The sequence below is a fragment of the Camelus bactrianus genome, chromosome 30 (assembly GCF_048773025.1).
Source record: "Camelus bactrianus isolate YW-2024 breed Bactrian camel chromosome 30, ASM4877302v1, whole genome shotgun sequence".
Taxonomy (NCBI): Eukaryota; Metazoa; Chordata; class Mammalia; order Artiodactyla; family Camelidae; genus Camelus; species Camelus bactrianus.
This window is the reverse complement of record NC_133568.1, coordinates 17,675,272-17,694,203: the sequence shown is the minus strand read 5'-3', so window position 1 is coordinate 17,694,203 and position 18,932 is coordinate 17,675,272. Positions and strand designations below refer to the sequence as shown.

The window sequence follows — 18,932 nt, the reverse complement described above, 5'->3', positions numbered from 1 at the left end:
AACCACACAACAAAGGACTAGTATCTAAAATATATCAAGAACTCTTAAGACTCAATAGTAAAAACAAGCAAACAAAAAAACTAATTGGAAAGTGAGCGAAGGGCACGAAGAGATATGTCACCTAAAAGGATATGCAGACGGCAAATAAACACATAAAAAGATGTTCAGCATCATTAGCTATTGGGGAAACACACATTAAAACCACAAGATATCACTACACATCTGCCAGGATGGCTAAAATAAAAAATGATGCCACCAAATGCTAGTGAGGATGTGGAGGAACTAGATCACTCTTGAAATTTTAAATTGTACAGCCACTGGGAAAAAGAGTTTCTTAAGAATATAAACAAACCACTACTATACAACCCCAAACATACAACTACCATACAACCCAACACACAAGGATTTATCCTTGAGAAACGAAAATTTATGTTCACACAAAAACCTGTAGACAAATGTTTACAGCAGCTTTACTCATAATAGCCCCAAACTGGGAACAATGGAGACGCCTTCAATGTTTGAATGGGGTTAAGCACCCAGTGGTACAACCATACGACAGAATAGCACTGGGGCTGGAGATCGGGGTAACCAGGCTGAGTGGGCAGCCGCTCTGCACGCGGTGGCGCAGGCTGGGTGACAGGGCAAGCCCGGGCTGACCCTGGGTGCACAGGAGGGCCCGCCGGCTGAGTCTGAGAAGTGGGGAACCGCGGAAACGTGGAGGGTGCCAGTGAGAGGGGGGTAGGTGAGGGGCAGAAGAGCGTGCATGGGGCAGGCTGATGTCACCACCTGGCTGGCGGCTGGAGCGCCCTCCATATAAAGGCTCTCCTCGGGGTGCTGAGTGGACCCCAGCTCGGCAGAGTTGGAGGAAGAACTTGAAAAGGGGTGACTGCCTGGCCTCGTGAATACTTGGCCCTAGAGTTAATGTATGTTCTGCCATGACTCATTCCTTAATGTTTCCGGGGACACGGGTGCGCTGCACACCTGTCCCAGAGAAATACCAAGAGTCGAGGCAAAGCCACCAGACACACAAGAAGAGAGGTTAATCTCCTCCACTGAGGGACGGCGCTCCCCGCTGTTTGAACCTAGTTGGGATGATGAGCCTAGATGGTCAACAGAAACCAAAAACTAGGGGGAAACAGGGAAGGAGAATTCCCACCTTTCTGCCCATGTCCCTCCTCCCGCCTAGAGAAGGGATCCCCAAGAGAACAGATGCCTCTGAGGCCGCTCGACATGCCAGTACTGACGAGCACATGGGACCTGGGACACACTCCACCACCCCGCACAAAACACCAGCAGACGTAGACATAGGACAACAGAACAAACAGAACAGAAGGAGTGGCCTTTCCTTTTTTCACAGCAACCTTTTAAGACAGAAAGACTCCCTTTTGATGAAATGGTGACAAGGTAAGAGGTCCCGGATAGAACCCAATCCCTGTCACTGGGACTCACTGGAAAAGCTGCATCAGTCACTGCCTTCTTGAACCGGTTTAGCCACCTGAGTGCTTCAATGCCAGACAGAATGAAACGTGCAACATTCTATGCTGCAGGAATGTCCTGGAAACTCTCTATCATTTCCATTTCCACTCAACTGAACGCCCAGAGGGGGGCAAAATTATTGAGGCATTGTTGGTCTTTTGTTCCCCAAACTCAAAATCCTACAAAGAACTTAACTCGATGGTGGCCCTCGGGGAACTGACCACAGCGAGGGTACCAGATGACTGAACCCCAGCAGAAACCTCCTCGTCAACAAGACACTGGAGGCAAATAAAGGAAAGACCAGCTCACCACTGAGTCTTCATAAAGAGAAGCCTGAGCCAGCGTGTAACAGCTCAAATTAGTGCCCCTTCCAATTTCACAGGGTCCTGATAGGGACACTAAATCACTGGCTCCGTCTAACTCAAATTAGTTTCATTCAACATGTCTGGTTACTTCCAAATGCTAGGTATCATCTACTTGTAAAACACATTTATCTACTGCCCAGAAGCTGTCTCACGGAGAAAAGCAAATAATAAAGATAAAATCGCTGACTGATGCCTATTATGAAATGCATTTCACCAATATTAACCTACACTTCGCCACAAAAAAACAAACAAAAAATGCTGCAAACAAACCCGAAGGTATTCTACTTAAATGGAGACAGGTTTTCCATTTGTAGCTTAAATTCACTGCAGGGAAGAATATTACTAAATATATTTCTGGACCAACATCTTAAGTAAGCAGGCATGCCTTAAAAGGGGGTACTCATTAGGTGAATAAAAGACAGTAATTATAAACAACAATAGGACCTTCTTTCTATCCGAAATAGTCACTAATAAATAACTCAGGAACACTGGTGATGAAGCCTGACTTCAACACTTAACACAATGGGGCGATACTATCAATTGCTAGATCTCAGACTTATGACTTAAATTCCAATGATGCAACAATTAAGAACTCCTTTACTTACCCTAATTCCGAGATGCCATAACCCAGCTAGTACACAGTTTCTGTCTAAAATATCATTTCCGAAACAACTGATTCTTAAAATAAGATTCATGAGTGAACATCGCTCTATTCTATGAAAACAATCCTCTCTCTCTCACGTGCCTGTGTACAACATACGGACACACACACTTTCCCCCGTTTAGCTGCGCTCCCATCCCTAACACCAGCGGCATCGTATGGAGTGCTCGTGTCTAGAGATTCATCACCGAAACACCAAAATGTAAATGATACTCTACTTGTCCACTCGTATCTGCAGCCTGCTGGAAGTGGGTAGCCAGCGACGTCTCATCCTGGAAAACTTCATTGCACTCCAAACATTTCAGACTATGCCTACAGAGCTTGGATGGGTCTTCATCCAGAGGCATAGCTGGAATGATGGGTGTGCTCGAAGGGGCTGATATGACTGTCCCAGTTATGCCAGACTGAATTTTTGTTACAGTGTGCGTGCCGGCTCCCACGGAACTCGGGAGAGCGGAAGATGAAGCAGGAGTATTGCTTGACGGAGAAACAATCATTTGATCTGCTGGGACCGGCTTCAGAATCAAGTGGGAGCACTGCATCACCACTCCCTTCTCCTTGTGCCCGCGGGCATGGGACAGGAGACTACACTTGTTGTAAAAAACGAGGTTCTTGGTACAGTGGTTGCATGTTACTTCGATGCGCACGCTGCGTCTGTCGTAGTGTTGGGTCAGGCTCTTTTCCAGGGCAAAGGAGTCCCCGCACTCCAAGCACTTGTACCCGCGGGTCGGTAACGTGATGCCCGCGTTGGCAGGAGGGCTGAGGTTGGGGATGTAAACTGGGACTGGGTTGACGCTGCTCAGCACCTTGTTGAAAGCTTCCACCACAGAGCTCTGCAGGGACGACACCACCTGGACCCGCGACACCTTTTTGGGCGGCTGCGAGGCCGCGGCGTTGATTATCGCCTGCTTTATTTGCTGCTGAGGTTTGGTGAGCACTTGGCGGAGCTCGGAGGTGGCCTGGGCGCCCTGAGGCAGAAGGTTAAGGTTGGCGAGGTGCACAGTCTTTGGCACGAGTTTGGCGTTGGCCAGGCTGGAGGCCGGCACCACGACGGTTTGCTGCTGGATGGCGTTGGCGGCTTTAATGATGGCGCTGCTGGCGCTCTGAACGGAGGCAGCAGATATGACCGTGGCTTTAACCGTCGTGTTGTTGGCGAGCTTCAGATTAATGACTTGAGAGCCGGCCGTCTTCACGGCGGACACTGGGAGGAAGGCAGTCGCCACAGGCTTGATCGTGACCTGTTTGGGGGTCAGCTCGGCAGGGGCAACAGCGTTGGTGACGACCGCCGACTGCAGAGGCGCCCTGGGGGGGGAGGAAAGGACAGCGGCCGAGGCTGGAGACGACAGAAGCGACGTCACAGACGCCACCATGGACCCCGTCTGCTCGGAAGGCTTTTTTCCGGCATCGAGATCGACTTCGGGCAACACCCTCGTCACCGTTCTCTTGATTTCCCCAGAAGACGTCTTGATGGTTTTGATGCGGACTTTGGGGATTGCTGGTGTCGACCCTGCGGGAGAAGAGGGCGATCCCTTGCTACTGTTCTCACTGGAGATGCTCCGGGGACTGTCCGGCTGCTTGAGGGATGCTTTTTTCGTCCCGTCGATGAGACTCTGGGATTCGGGAGACTTTTCAATGGCTCTAGGGCTGTCGTTTACTTCTTTTGGTAACGGAGAGGACTCCCGGGAATTGGTCACTGGTTCTTTAGAGGAGTCGGAAGCAGCCTTTTTAGCACTGAGGGCTGCGATCGCAGCTATGCAGGAAGAAAGCTTGGAGGATGGCTTGGTCCTCGACGGTGCCGCGCCGCCAAGGGACGTGTCATTCTTCTCGGAGCTCAGCTTCCCCTCGTGGACCCTGTTTTCAAGCACCTTTTCAGAGTTTTCCTTCAGTTTATCCTCCACTTTTCTGACTTTAAAAGGTTCATAAACACTCAGATTTATAGAATTTGTTTCCGTTTCTCTCTTAACAACTTTGTTTTTATCTAGATTGCCTGACGTAGAGATTCCAGTTTTGCTTAAGCCTTCTCCCCCAAGCGCCTTGAGTTTATCATAGTCCTGCTGCGGAACCGACCCCGCCAACACGTTTGACCTGAAACCTGAACGCATGTCCTCCTTGTCAGGGGGGTCGTCCACCTCTATCTTCTCATCGTCATCAAACTCCTCAGCGCTCGAGATGGGGCTAAACTGGCTGAAAGTGGAGTCCTTTAAAGTCATCTCTGAGGTAGGCACATCTCCTTTCAAGGACTTCGATCCCTCTTTGCTGTAAGTGTCAAGAGAGGACGCCGTGAGAAACCCATTGTGCAGGCTGTTGCCGGTGGGATTGTGGCCGTCTTTCTCTGCGCCCTCGGAGGAGTCGATGTTCCGAACGTTCTTAACGATAACGCTGACGCCGACGTCGGAGGAGGACGGCGTGTGGGAGTCGTCGTCCACGTGGGCGTTCTGCTTGATGTGGCTTTCCTGGTCGTCATGTCCAGACTCAATAGCTGCTTTGGGATCGACCATATCTGGGATGTCAAATGCTGCCAGGAGGTCATCAAAGTCTGGGGTCTTCATATCCCCCATGGTCATGAATTTGATCAGATGTTCTGTTAAACGAAAAGAAAGTCACTCCATCAGCAATTAACATTCGGATAAACATGCCTATAGGACTTTACACGAACACAGTGACGATTGCCACAGAAGAGCAAGTCAGTAACTGCACTTATTATAATGTCGGGACTCTGAGCCAAAGTGTATAAACATCCAGAGAATAGGTACAAAGCCGTGACAATCATAGTGTCGAAGTAATTCCTCCAAAATGCTGTGCAGCACCACCAGCACGCAGCCTCTCTAACAAGCTGATCAAAACCATTACGGCACAAAGAGCAGGTTCTGGTTTAACAGCTAGAAAATGTCGTTTACCACTGGATTCATCCGTCATCTTCAAAAAGTCCTACTTCCAAACATATTTTGATCTTGATGGCATTTAATTCTACTGGCCAAATTATTACTAAAACAGTCACTATCAGATTTGAGACATCACATTAAAAGAACCAGATAACAATCAAAAAACCAATTACAGATTCCAATTCATCCACAGAAGGGAGCATCTCAATCCCCCACAGGCCACTTCCTGCTAATAAAGTTCCACCTGAAATGACTATAACTCAATAAAAAAAAATGTTAAAAAAAATCCCTAAGGAGCTGATTCCTTCAGTCTTTATTTAATCCTAATTTCCTCCATTATGTTAGGGAAAAAAAATACTCTCCTGGCAGAAAAGTACCACGTCCCTTCCTTTCCCCTCCCTCGTTCAGTGGTTTTGCTGGTTAAAGTAACACACAGCTGTTTCCTGATCACCCTTAATCCAACGTAGTTGAGCAAGTGACTGTGGCAGCTGAGAAAGGCCCTTCCATGAAATTACTCCCAGCACGTAACAGCATGGACCCAAAGACATGACAGAACCCACAGGGAGGAAGGCCCTCCGTTTTGCACCCGGGCTAGATCAGGGTGGACAACATTCTACAAAGAAATGCTTCCGTGAATGTCCACAGAGCCATGGATGGTAAGAGAATGGAGACTTTTAGGAAAATGGATGGTCACAGCCGTCACTAAAGATGAAAGATGTAAACATACACGAAATGCTTGGGGTCTTTACAAAAGGCCCTTCACCCCACCTGCAGAGGACAAGTGATTGGGGAAAAGATACATCTTCCACTGCAGGGGAGCTCTTCCTCCTCCCTCGGCCCCTAGAGCACTCCATCTCATGATTCTACTATTTTCTGGATGTACTACAGTGAGTGTGTACCTGCCTCTTCCCATCTACTGGTCAGGCAGCTGGATGAAGATGGGGAACATCTCAGTCGCCTTAGCACCATAAATGACTAACAACTACCACAGCACAGGTCAGGGACCAGAACATGGGATTTGTAACAAGAAAAGGCTTAGGCCCGCTCCGTCACTAGCTGAGACCCTCAGGAAGGCAGGGTATCTCTTTCTGGGCCCGTTCCTTCCTTCTGCACTGGAGGTCAGTGGCCAGGAAGAGAAGGAAAGAAGGAAAGGGAAGGGGGAGAATGAGAAGAAGGAGAGGGAAAGAAAGAAAGGAAAGGAGAGGAGGGGGAGGAGAGAGAGGAACCAAGCAATAGCCAATGTCAGAAGAAAAGAGGGTTACAGGTGATCTTGGGCAACTGTCAACAGAAGAATCAGCGTAAGCGATCTGTAGGTACCTAGATGCTTTCCTTACCAATATTTACTATTATTCCTCCTTTAAATCTGCTTTAAATCACTGAGTTGTCTTTTCATATTTTACCAAAGTATCTAATGATTTTTTTCTCTTGTACAATCTATAAAAAATCATGCATTCCTAATAAAAATAACTGTGTTGAGGGCCACAGTGGAATTTCTACTCAGGCAACAATAAACACACCCGCAAAAGCTCATCTTCACCATAAATCCATCATCAGCCGCTAAGACATCCTCACTCTCACTCACTCTGGGACACATTCAGACAAAAAGAACTTCGTTGGGAAAAACTGCTGTTCTAGATGAAATAAACACTTATGGTTCAGTAAGAGCTGAAGAATAAATCACTCTCCGTTCACTTATGCCTTAAAAGTCACACGTACTTGTCTCTAGGTGGTTTGCATAGCTGGCAGAGAACACTCTGGGCTACTTTTCTCGCACTTGCGTGCCGACAGGACAGAAGGGCACAATGTACCCCCAACATCAAAGTACAGACAAGACACAGGTGCCAGGAGTCAAAGCATCAACACCCCTAAACTGGTAATGACGTAAAAATATCTGTAAGAAGTCGTGTCTAGTGAGAATGTTTGAGATTATGATTTTCTTTTTAAAATGAACTTGAATTGTACAATGTGGGCAATGAAAAAACCATCTGTCAGACAATACATCCACTTAAGAGTCCACTCCCTCAGGAATAAATGTCACCACTTTGATTTTTAAGCATCGTATTGCCTTTAGAAATTGAACACTCACCATAAAACCACCATTAGCAAAGCATGCCTGTGATCTATCTTTACCAGCCGTCTTGATCCAAGTTTGCAGATCACTGTTTTCAGAGAACTCAAGACACAGAATCATGAACCATCCCCCACCCCGCCCCTACTAGAGCCGAATGGGTCTGAAGTGGGGGTGGGTTTAATGCCACTACCAATCAGAAGCTGGGACCCAGGCTCTGGAAGTCCCCGCAGTAGCTGGGCTCTGCCTAAGTCCCTCCATCCTTTCTTTACAGCTCCATGGGATTTGTATCATTTGCCCTCTCCTTGGGATTTTAATGAGCAAAGACGTCACCCAGTTTCACATCACTCATCCCAGAGGGCAGTCAGTTCAGGAAAGAAAAGAGCTTAAGAGAAATCTCAAATACTTGATGGGTGGGAGGCCCAGACATACAATCACAAGAAATGGTAAAAGGTCACCACGTGAAACAAAACTTGGTGAGCAACTGGCAGTTCACATCCACAGTGCGGCTGGCAGGTATCCAGGTGAACACGTGGAAGATTAACACATGATGCGCACCATCTCCCTCCTGCTTAGCCACAGCAGGGACCTGCCTGACCCATCCACACACACGTGCTCTCACACAGGGGTGCTAGGGTCAGAGGTAGGATGTCGCCCACACACCACCCGTATCTTTTCCTAACCACCCAACTGAAGCAGAGCTAAGGCTTAGAAAGCCCCAGGGAGGAACCTCCATGTCTGCAAACCCCCAAGGGGTCCAGAAGACATTCCTGATGCAGGAGCAACTTTCTCCAGAAATCTAGCCACACCTGCCCCTGGAGTCCTCTAAACACCCAAGATGTGTACTTCTTTAGGGAAAAAGATGAACCCGGGGTGAAGGAAGGGGACACTGTGGAGAGGGAAGAGTGAATTAGCAGCAGTTTAAAAAAATGAGTCAGCTCTGCTGGTTCACCCGGAAGCCTCCTGATCGTCAGGTGAAGACACAAGACGGACCTCCCAGCCTGGGTGCAGCGGCCGGTGAGAGTACATCACGACGTCTGGAACCCGAGACCACGGTGGCGGTGAGCTCACCTCCGCGGGACTGTACAATTACTGTAATAAACACTGCTCTCTGTAACCTCACACTTCTTTTTCGGCTTACAGTAAGAAATATTTTTCGTACTCACAATCACACTATTCTATTACTCTCACCCATCCCACATTCTGGAAGGCAAGAGCAAATTTTCCACTTGGGGGAAAAAATGCTTAACTCCCGCTTCATTTCTCAGTTACATCAAGTACAACGAGACATGTTTATGTTTGAAAGTTTTCTTCATTTTTCACCCCAATGCCTAAGTCCCACTGTTTTAAAAATAGATTCCTTTGCTTATGAACATTATAAAAATAAATCTCAGTCTTCTCTTTTGAAAGATAAGATCACATTTTAGCTTCCCTTTCCCTTAGTAGCTTAGCTTTCAAACAGAATTAGTTTTAGTTCTTGTAACAATGACTTCCATTTCATTTATATCCAGTAAAATACAGCTTCCTTCAAAGGCACTAACAGTCTTTTAATTTAAAACTAAACCCCATATAAATAACATATAATTCACTAACAGAATTTGTGCTTAACGTAGAATCCTTCTACCTTAAAAATATCTGGGGAAAAAATGCTAGGCCTGTTTACAAAAAGGGAAATTGAATGCGCTCAAGCCTGTCATGTGGTCACTCTATTCCCTCCTATGACACAGACAAAGCACTTCCTTTCCCACCAAAGCCTCTTAAAATTAGAGTAAGTGATTTCATCTTTGCTGGTGGAAGCAAAAGTCATCAAGTCAAACAACAACAACAAAAAAAAAAAACAAGAAAAACCTATTCACCCCTTAATTGTACTTCCTATATTTTGCAATTAAAAAAAAACTATTCTTCCTGGAGCCATTCGCCAATTCTCAACTAGAGGATGACGGCATAGGCGTCTCGGGCATAACCACTGAACCCAACTTCAAATAATCTCCAGAGACACGCCTGCAAAATGAATGTGCAATGGCCAACGTGACCAGTGACAACGCATCAGCTTCCCCACGCAAATGGAGAAACTTAACATTTTCTTTAACGAAAATCAGTAAATGCTAAGTCATAATAATCCTAAAGAAAAAGCAAATCAAAGTCTATGGCCAACCTCAACAGTATTATACAAACTTCCCAAAGAATGACTATAATAATATAAGGTCTGCTACCCTCTGGGGGACTCTATTTGTCACTATTTTCTAGCACCTATCCTGCCATTGACACCTTTTTCAAAGAAATAATTCAACAGATTAATGGCTCTTACTCACAGTTCTAACTGTATCTTCCCCTCAAATATACAATGTTCTTACAGCATACATTTGTGTCATGCAATGTTTCACATTTAATTTGTTCCTCATAGAAAATGACCTAGCAGCCCGTTTCACGTCTTCAAAGACATAAGCAGGGGTTGGTTTCTCCTGGCCTTCTATATCCCAGTCCCTGCTTGTCCCCGTGTATTATGATGGGTACACCATCGGCTTGTCCTCCGTCACCAACCTCCATTTCATCTTTAGGATTTTTTTTTTTTAATTGAGGTACTAGGAATTGAACCCCGGACCTTGTGCATGCGAAGTACACACTCTACCACTAAGCTATACCCTCCCCTCCAGCATTTTCACAGCTCTCCGTCATTTCATTGCTTCAACCACAAAAGAGAAAAAGAAATCACGTCTCTTTTTCCCCAACTGACCATTTCCTTCTACCTCACTTCAATTGAATTGCTTATCAGGGAAAAATATTTTCTGTGACTCCATTCCAAATACCAAGAAGGTTCAGTTACACAAATCTGCCTCATGCTTCTCCACTTTTCCTAAAGCAGCTAGGAACAGACGTCAGTTTTGTGCAGTTAAAAACAAAAAACAAAAAACAAAAAACGGATCAGCTGCATCTCTGCCTCAGCGCTTCTCTCTAGGAAAGAGTAGGGAACGGACAGAGACTGGGCCCCAAGACTGGCAGACACTTAGGCCTCAAAAAAACAATTTTTTTGAAAACATATTCATACACGAATGGCTATCCGTGTATAGCTTTGAGGGGAAAAATAAGCTGTAATACATGGAGCTATGGAAACTCTTAAGAAATAGGTGCCACTTGAAGGCCCTGTGCAAGTGACAAAGTGCCAAAGACAAGTGTTCACTTTATCTTCATCCTCGCACCAGTCAGGCCCTGGCGAATGTGGACGATAAGCCAGGGCACCACGTGGGCCTAAGGCTCCTGTCCAGCCCCTGGGAAGAAGTGTGACACAGGACCACTAAGTGCCCAACCCCGCTCACCTTCCAGCACTGGTGGGGCCCCCAGCACGCCTGCTGAGGCCGAAAGAACTTCATTTTCTAAGTAAACAGCCTCCACCAGGGTAGCTCCCCATGTGCAAAAAGACAGTTCATACATAAAGTGAAAAGAACAGAACGTGTGTTTTAATTCTGTGTGAGTTAACAAGAAATCAGTTGATACAGTTGCTATTATCCAGAAAAGGTATCTTCTTGTTTCACTGAATCCTGATGGTATCAAAGATGGACACACAGATACTCTGGCCAAGGCAGTGTTTTCTTCTTCAGTTAATACCGAATGTTCCTGATTTGCAATATAACTGATGTGAAAGTTTAAACTGCTTCTGGAAATATAAACACAGAGCCCAACCCTGGGAAAGACAAGAATAAATCCAGACCCACTCCCCTTCCCTGTGGTTAGCCTTCATTTTTCCCTCAAGGCCACACCAACCACACCCGCCGCCCACCTTCCTCCATCCACCCCTCTGGAGAAGCCAAGGAACAGAAGTAAATGGTCCCTACAAACCTCAGCCTCTTCCAGAAGCTTGACTGGCAATTCTTGGCCTACTTTTCGCATCACCCTCTCTACAGAAAGGTCACCACCCTCCAACTCCAAGCACTCTTAGGTCAAACAGAAGCTCTGCAGTAAAGAGCTTCTTGCCTTTTCCACTCAGATTCTGCAGCTGCTGAGGACACCTCCAGAGAAGACTGCGGCAGATCCCTGCTCTTCATCCCCCGGCATCCTCCCCAGCCGTCTCTCCTCATCAGTCACTCCCACCCTGCCAGCGACAGAGGCTGCTTCTCATCAATCCCTCCACGCTGCCTTCTTTGTGCAGTCAGCTTCAAAGACAACAGGGTCAGGCAGGAACCCCTCCCCACGGCCCGCCTGCCTTCAGATCTTGCCCATACCGCCCTGTCCAACACGGCTGGCCTTTCCAAGCTGGTTCTCACCGTGAGCACGTCATCGGCTCCTGAGTTTCCGGCCACTCCTATTACCTCTACCTTCAGGCTAAAGAGACATCCGCCACCCTTAACCTGGTGGCCCCACCCTTGCTTTGCTGCCCTCGCAGTCACATGCTCCATCGCTGGGGCAGATGTTCTACCTCCAGCTCCTTCCCACCCCTCTGCTGCCCACTCGCCTGCAACCGCTGTCCAAGTCCGGGCCGCAGTGGGAGGTATGGGGGTGACGGAACCGTTCAGTCTCACAGCTGCGGGAGTGGATACACACGTCTACGCATTTGTCAAAACCCAGAGAATTTTACTGTGTGTAAATAAAAAAATAAAAGCAACCAGGAGTGAGGAGAGGCCCCAAATAACAGACCAAGTGTAACCAAGAACCTAACTGTGTTACAAGCAGATGACGTATCCCCATGCTGAGGAGACAGGGAGGCAAGGAAGCCACCCACGTAACCTTAGAAACACAGTTTTGACTGTAGACTGTAAAGCTACAGAGAAGGAGACAGAAACACTGTCCTCCACTAGAAAAACTGCTCAAATCTGAATAAAGTCTGGAATCCTGTTAGCATTTTGCCAACAATAATTTTTTCGTTTTGATTAGCATGTTATAAATTATGCAAGGCAGCTAGGGAAAACTGGGTAACGGGTACCTGGAAAGGTTATTATTTTTGCAACTTTTCTAGATGTTAAAATTATTCCAAAATAAAAAGTCAGATGAAGATGCATGTTGTGGGAAGGGTATAGCTCAGTGGTTAAGCACATACTCAGCATGCATGAGGTCCTGGGTTCAATCCCCAGTACCCTCATTAAAAATAAATAAATAAAACTAATTACCTCCCCCTACACAAACACTAACACACACATTTTTTTTAAATGCATGTTTTCGCTTGATGGCGTACAGCTACTAAGCTGAAATAAGCGAGTGCCTCAGAGCTGGACAGCACTCCAAAACTGGCCCACCCTCTTTCTCTGTTCCCTTGTGCCTGTCCTCACTGCCGGTGTCCTTTCTCACTGCTGTGGCCTTTCAGCAGGATTTCATTTTCCAGCCGTCCTTTCCTCTCAGGGACCCTGCAAGCACTGACAGGGCCCCCTCCCCACCGACTCCCTGGCTCTTCCCCTCTCAGGTCCCTCCAGACTGTCCTCTACCTTTGCTACCTTCATGGTCACAACCATCACGTACATTCGCAGGGCGCACACATTTCTACCTGCAGCCCTAACTCTACCTTCAGAGTCACCTTTCCAATTGCCAGTTTTATATCCCCCACCCCCGACTCTCCCCACAGTAGGTCAAACTTACACTACAGCCCCGGTGTTCCCTCCCACCCTGTCCCTCCCTCTAAGTCCTGTCTTGTCCACGACACTCGCCTTCTCTAGGAAAACATCAAATACCCTTCACACGCAACACTGCACACGCTCGGAAGCACAGGCACCAGTTCTGAAGGATCTTACTAGGTTTTTCACAAACACAAGACTAAAATACAGGCAGTAAGTGATGGATTTTCTACGTTGAACAGATTTCATTCAGCAGGACAGCCTCTGTCACCCTAATAAATATTATACATCTCCAAAAAGGGGGATGCTATAGTTCCCCAATTTTGATCTAACCACAGGTCATTTCTTCTGACCCATGAACACAAACGCTGAAATGATTTCCCAAACAGCTGCACCAATTTCGCTGCTGCCATTATGCATTAGAGTTACTTTAAGCACATCCTGCCCGCCAACTTTACAAATATTTATTAGCTAATGCGTATAGCGACAAAAAGATGACTTCTTATACAATTTCTCCGTTATGGACTATGAGAAAGTTTAAGATTTTCCTCATATGGTTTGTTTACTATTTGTAAAAGAAATATGTGTTTCACGAATGATGAATGAATGTCTGGAGGGAGATGATGAATTTCCTATTTACTTCTCTCTGCCGCTCTGTGAAATCACTTACCAACCTACATTCCTGTCACTTAACTAATAATAAACAAGAATGTACAAAACCCATCCATACAGCTCCCTAAAATAAATTCGTTTCTGTGGACAAACCCTGGTGAAGAGAATACGCTTTTAACGTCCCAGCTACACAACACACAGGCAGTGGGCGTGAGACACAACACCCCTCCCAGCGCCTTCCTTCCAGCACCAACACTCCCTTTGCTCTCTGGCTCCTTCGTGCTGGAAAATTTTCCACCTAAAAATGAGAAGAACGGCCTGCCCCCGACCCCAGGGCTGTGGGGAGGGAGGACTGGTATCTAGATACCCGGGGGAACCTTGTCGTGATCAAACACGGCACAAAAAGCACAGGGAGCATAACATCCAAAGAGGGCAGGTGGTTAGAGACTTTCCAAGGAATTTTCTTACTCTTTTCATCCCACAACCAGACAGGAGACCTGTGTGGCTGAGCAGTTCCTGATCATTAACCTTCCTGGTCCCAGAGCATCTGGATCTGAGCCAGAGAAGGAGAGAAGGAAGGAAGCTCAGTGGTGCACTCTCGGGCGGGGGAACTGGTGCCGAGGAACCAGGGATCGGAGGTCAGGGGCTCACCTTGCCCAGCACAGAACCCACGGGCTGAGGTCTGTGAGCCTCAGTCGGGATCGAAATTAGAGCAGAGGCACAAATGACCCAGCAGGTCAGGATCAGGGAGGTGGACGAAGAGGGCCCGGTTCTCACCTGAGCCCACCTAAGCCCTGCAGCCCCCAAACCATAGCAAAATTAAGGACTAGAACGGACATGGCACTTCCCAATGGGCAAAGCTTCCCATGAGCAGCAGCAGCAAGCTTGGCAGTCACATCAGAAAGGATGCAGCTGCTCCGCGCCCTGCAGGGGACGCGCTCTCTCCTGTGCAGACGCACAGAAGGTCAGGGGCAAGACCTGCCTCCTCCAAATCCTCAGGACCCTCAAAAAATAAGTTTCCCCACAGGAGCCCCGAGAATTTTTTTTATCAAACTCTAAATTGTGAGTTTTAGTTAATAAAATAAAATTAGAAATCCATCAATAATTAATGTGATGTGGGGAACAGAACAGAAAATCTCCATCTGTTTTAGACAAGGAGTACAGAGTATTTCTTTCAGCTTACAGTTTCCACGTGCTTAATAGTAAGACATGTGCTCAGATAGGGTTTTCCATTAAGAACAAATACAGAGAAGAAATTACATCCTGAAGATGTCAATATTATATTGTTCTAGTTGCCTACACTGTAATTAATCTCCGTCATTTAAGTCTCCCACTGCCCTTGGCATTCTCCATGATCTAAGCTGCACATTAAACTGGGAATGATAAATGCAAACCTCTAGTTCCCAAGTCCATTTTATTTCATCTGCTTATTTTGCCTTGATAAAACCAAATATTCAAAATTTAATTTTAACAGGTTTTTAACTATCTCCCTAGGGTTTATGAATCTGTAAAATTCTTGTAAAAACTGTAATAAAAGATAGAAATCACAAACCAAAAACATTACCGACCCAAATTCTATCTAAATCTGTAGCCAGATTCCTATGCAGTGTTGATCCTAAAACTCAAAACACACAAGATAAATAAATAAAAGCAGTTTAATTGCCCATCTAAGGAATAGTAATTCTGTACTGATCTAGTCTAAAAATCTGACAGCTGTAAAAATCAAATCTGGGCAATCTTATAAAAGGATTCTAAAGGAAAAAGAAATGAATCATGGGAGAAGGTGAACCCAGCACTGGTGCAGCCACCTGGCAAAGAGCAAGTGAGGACAGCCCGCACCCAGATCTGGACTTCTAACTCCAGCCTCTGCTGAAAGGAACCAGAACTCCTTCGAGAAATGGCTGATCCCAGCATCGGGCAGGAAATGCACAAAATGAGCACGGAGCATTTTGTAGTACCAGAAATTAAGGAAGTGCTTCAAAAAAAAACCAAAAAGAAGGAAACAAACTCCACTGATGGGGGCATGTCCGGGGGACGCAGAGGTCAGCTGAGAGAGCCCCCTAGAGGCCAAAGCCGGTACAATGTGAGCGACAAATAAGGCAGCACCGGATTATAACCCAGAGTGTAGAACAGACATCCAGGAGTCCATACTGATACAAACAACTGAAATGACTGAGTAAGTGGGGAAAAGCAGCCAAATCTCCTGGGCAAAGTCCACATACTTTATGCAGATGCCCCACCCTTACGGAGGTAAGAATAATCCCAACCCTGGAATGACTTTCCTCCAAAAAGCACAGTGTGGGAAGGGGAGAGAAAAGAGTTAACTCCTGTGTGGAAAAGCCTCACCAACACTCTCGAGCCAGGGGACTGAGGTCAGCACCAAGAGTGTTAAGTCACAGGGTTCCTACGATGTCCTCTGGATGTGACAGAGCCGTGGGTCATCCCACAAGCACATCACCCCAGCCCAACTACGAGAAAAACAGAGACAAGCCCCAGCTGAGAGGCATCCTACAAAATGCCTAACCCGGGCTCCTCCGAACTGTCAAGGTCACAAAAGACGGGAAGTCTGAAACTGTCACAGCCCAGAGGAGCTTAGGAGATGTGATGACTAAACGCAATGTGATCTCCTGGATGGGGTCCTGGGACAGAAAAAGGACACTGGGTAGAAACTGAGGAAATCTAAATAAAGCACGGACTTTAGGGTTTTTTCTTTTTTTTTTTAAAAGTGAGTAAGACAGAGATAATGAATAGTTAAGAAAGTGGGGGAGTATTAAAATGCAAAGAGAATTGGGATGAGCAGAGGATGGATACTTCCATGCTTTTACTTCCAAAGGATGTTGGCAAATGCCATCATAAACAAGAAACAACTCCTAACTAGAATGTTTAAATAACAACTCTGCGTATGTAGAGATTAATTTTCCATTTTATCCTCTTACCAATAAGCTGCCTCAAGGTCAGCCACTGAATAATCAAAACAGTCTAGCAACTTTTAAACCAAAGTTCATCAGAAACAGAATTTCTACAAGTTTGTATTCTCCGTGCTCTCTGCTCACAAAATGAATGGAGAGGATCGTTCACTACTATAGCCAGCGACAGTCTGTGGCCAGAGCCAGTAAATGACTCATCTGGTTTCTCTTTCTGCCCAAAGGTGGGCAACACGACTCCTGGATCACTGACATTTTAATATATAAAACCACAGCCTACGAAACAAGAACCTCCTCCTGGCCATGCGGTTGTACAGCTCACATGGGAGGAAAGGAATCCTTAACCCCTCTTGTCATTTTTCAGGGGTCTCCTAGCAAGGCCAGCCTTTCCTTTTTTCTACAATAACAATATAAGCGGGTTTCACCATTCCAAAAGTTAACGGCTAAAATGGGAATTACGGTTTCCCTTTAAATAAATTACATGTAATATGATTTCTCAACCAAATACTAAAATCTACACATATCACAGAGCCAATGTAATTAATGACCCACATATGGGAAAACAGAGTAAGGTACACATTTATCTTTTCAAAATTGTGATGAAATACACATAAAATTTACCATCTCAAAATATATACATTTAATTTTTATGGGAAATTCTTCTCTCTCACCAAGTCCTGAGCATTTTCCTTGGCTATGTTACATCCGTGCTCTTTATAACCCCTGCCTCTCCTCTCATTTTGGACCATCTCACCTTACACCTAGTCTTCCTCAAGCTCCATTTTAACCATATCTATCACTCCCCTCTATTAAAAATCCTCCAATCACCTTCCAAATTAAGTCCTAACTCAGCGTGACACCAAAGACCCCATCCAACTAGAGCCCAACCACTGTTCTGCTACAGTTATGCAAGTATTTTGGGGGGACACAACTTCCCTTCTTTGGCCATGCTCCTTCTTAACCTAGAATCTCACACACACACACACACACACACCCTCCATCAGCCAAGTATGAAAAACCCATTCCTCAGGCTTTTCTGAAGGAAGAGCCTCAATTTCCTCATCTTTAAAATGAGAACTAAGAATAGCCATACCATAGGACTGTCGTCTAAATGAAAATAAATCATATATATGGAAAGCACAAAACGCATAGGCATTAAAAGGCTATTTTCTTCCTCTGTCTATCTGTTAAGACAATAAAACAAAATAGGAAAAAAAGGGAAAAGTGAATAAACGTTTCTGAGACAAGAAAGTAAAGTCGTTTTGGGGTGATAATGTGATTGGAGGAAGAGGAGAGTTCTTGGCTACTTCACAGAGCGATGGCCCTGGTTCCTTATTATATCTCATTTCATCTCAGAATGTTGGCCTCTTTCCTAGTGTAGATGTGCCTCTGGTCCTGCTCCAGGGCTCAGCCATCAGTGGGGTGACCTGGAGCTCACACATGGAAAAAGAATGCAGTTTCCTCTTGAAGAGCAGCAAAATTTCAACTCTCAAAGTAAAACATCCCAATGTCTCTCGGACTGTCCTATGACCCTTTCTCTTAATTTCGAAGCTCTGTCTTCCCAGTCACGCATGACCAAGGACTGGCTGTGACCTCACCCGACCCTGCCTAACCCAGGCCCCACCTACACCCCAGACCACATTCACACACTGACAGCTCATAGGGCCCCAACTCACACCAGGCCCCACACAGGGCTGAGCACCAGCGGGAGCAGCCACAACATGGAACAGGTGGATGGAAGCCACACTTGGAGCCCCATCTGGCCTTTCCTTTCCTCCACTCCTAAGGCCAAAAGCCAAGTTTACTCCCCAGGCAGGAAAATGGACCCTAAGAAACAAAAGCTCCGGTGGCAAGAGCCCAGGTGCTGCCTTGCAGGATCCTCCAGTGGAGAATCCGGCTCCATGACTGAGCGCAGGGAAGCCCCCAGAAGACAGGCTGGTGCGGGTGGAGTGTCCGATCACCTTGTCACAGCCTGTCCTTAAAGATCACCACATCTGGGGAACGCCTCCCACGTGCAAGAGGCCAAGGTAAACAAACAAAAGAACAAAACGAGGACAAAAAATACCCTCAGAGGAAAAAGAACAGGAAGTAATGAAGAAGCACCCAAAGAACAAGAAGGAATGTTTATAAAGAATAAACATTAATAACTGAAGTAAAAGATAAAGCAGGTGAAAAAAATTAAGTCAAGGAAAGCAGGCTATCTCCCGGAAAGTAAAACCAGAAGAGATCTGGACAATTGGAGAAAAAAGGCATGAAATAAAAGTCAGTCTAGTCGGTCCAGTATCTGAGTAGTAAGAGCGTTTCAGAAAGTGAAAACATAGAGATGGCATCATCAAAGAAAAAACACACGAATGTATCTCCCAAGACTAAAGGAGCCAAGGCTCAGACTGAAAGGGTCCTCACAGGA

General features: G+C 46.1%; 1 protein-coding gene across 8 annotated transcripts in view; it reads right to left on the bottom strand.

Moving 5' to 3' along the window:
- The window catches only part of ZNF532 (zinc finger protein 532), an 83,746-nt gene that overhangs the window by 37,689 nt on the left and 27,125 nt on the right, over window positions 1–18,932 (bottom strand). For 7 of the 8 annotated variants that reach the window (XM_074355262.1, XM_074355263.1, XM_074355259.1 and 4 more), the window contains one exon: window positions 2,721–5,083. In XM_074355262.1, coding sequence (XP_074211363.1) covers window positions 2,721–5,066 — 2,346 coding nt within the window. In that variant the 5' untranslated portion in view covers window positions 5,067–5,083. Of the gene's footprint in view, window positions 1–2,720; window positions 5,084–11,899; window positions 12,022–18,932 lie in introns of those variants that run through there. The other variant, XM_074355261.1, reaches the window with a different exon arrangement.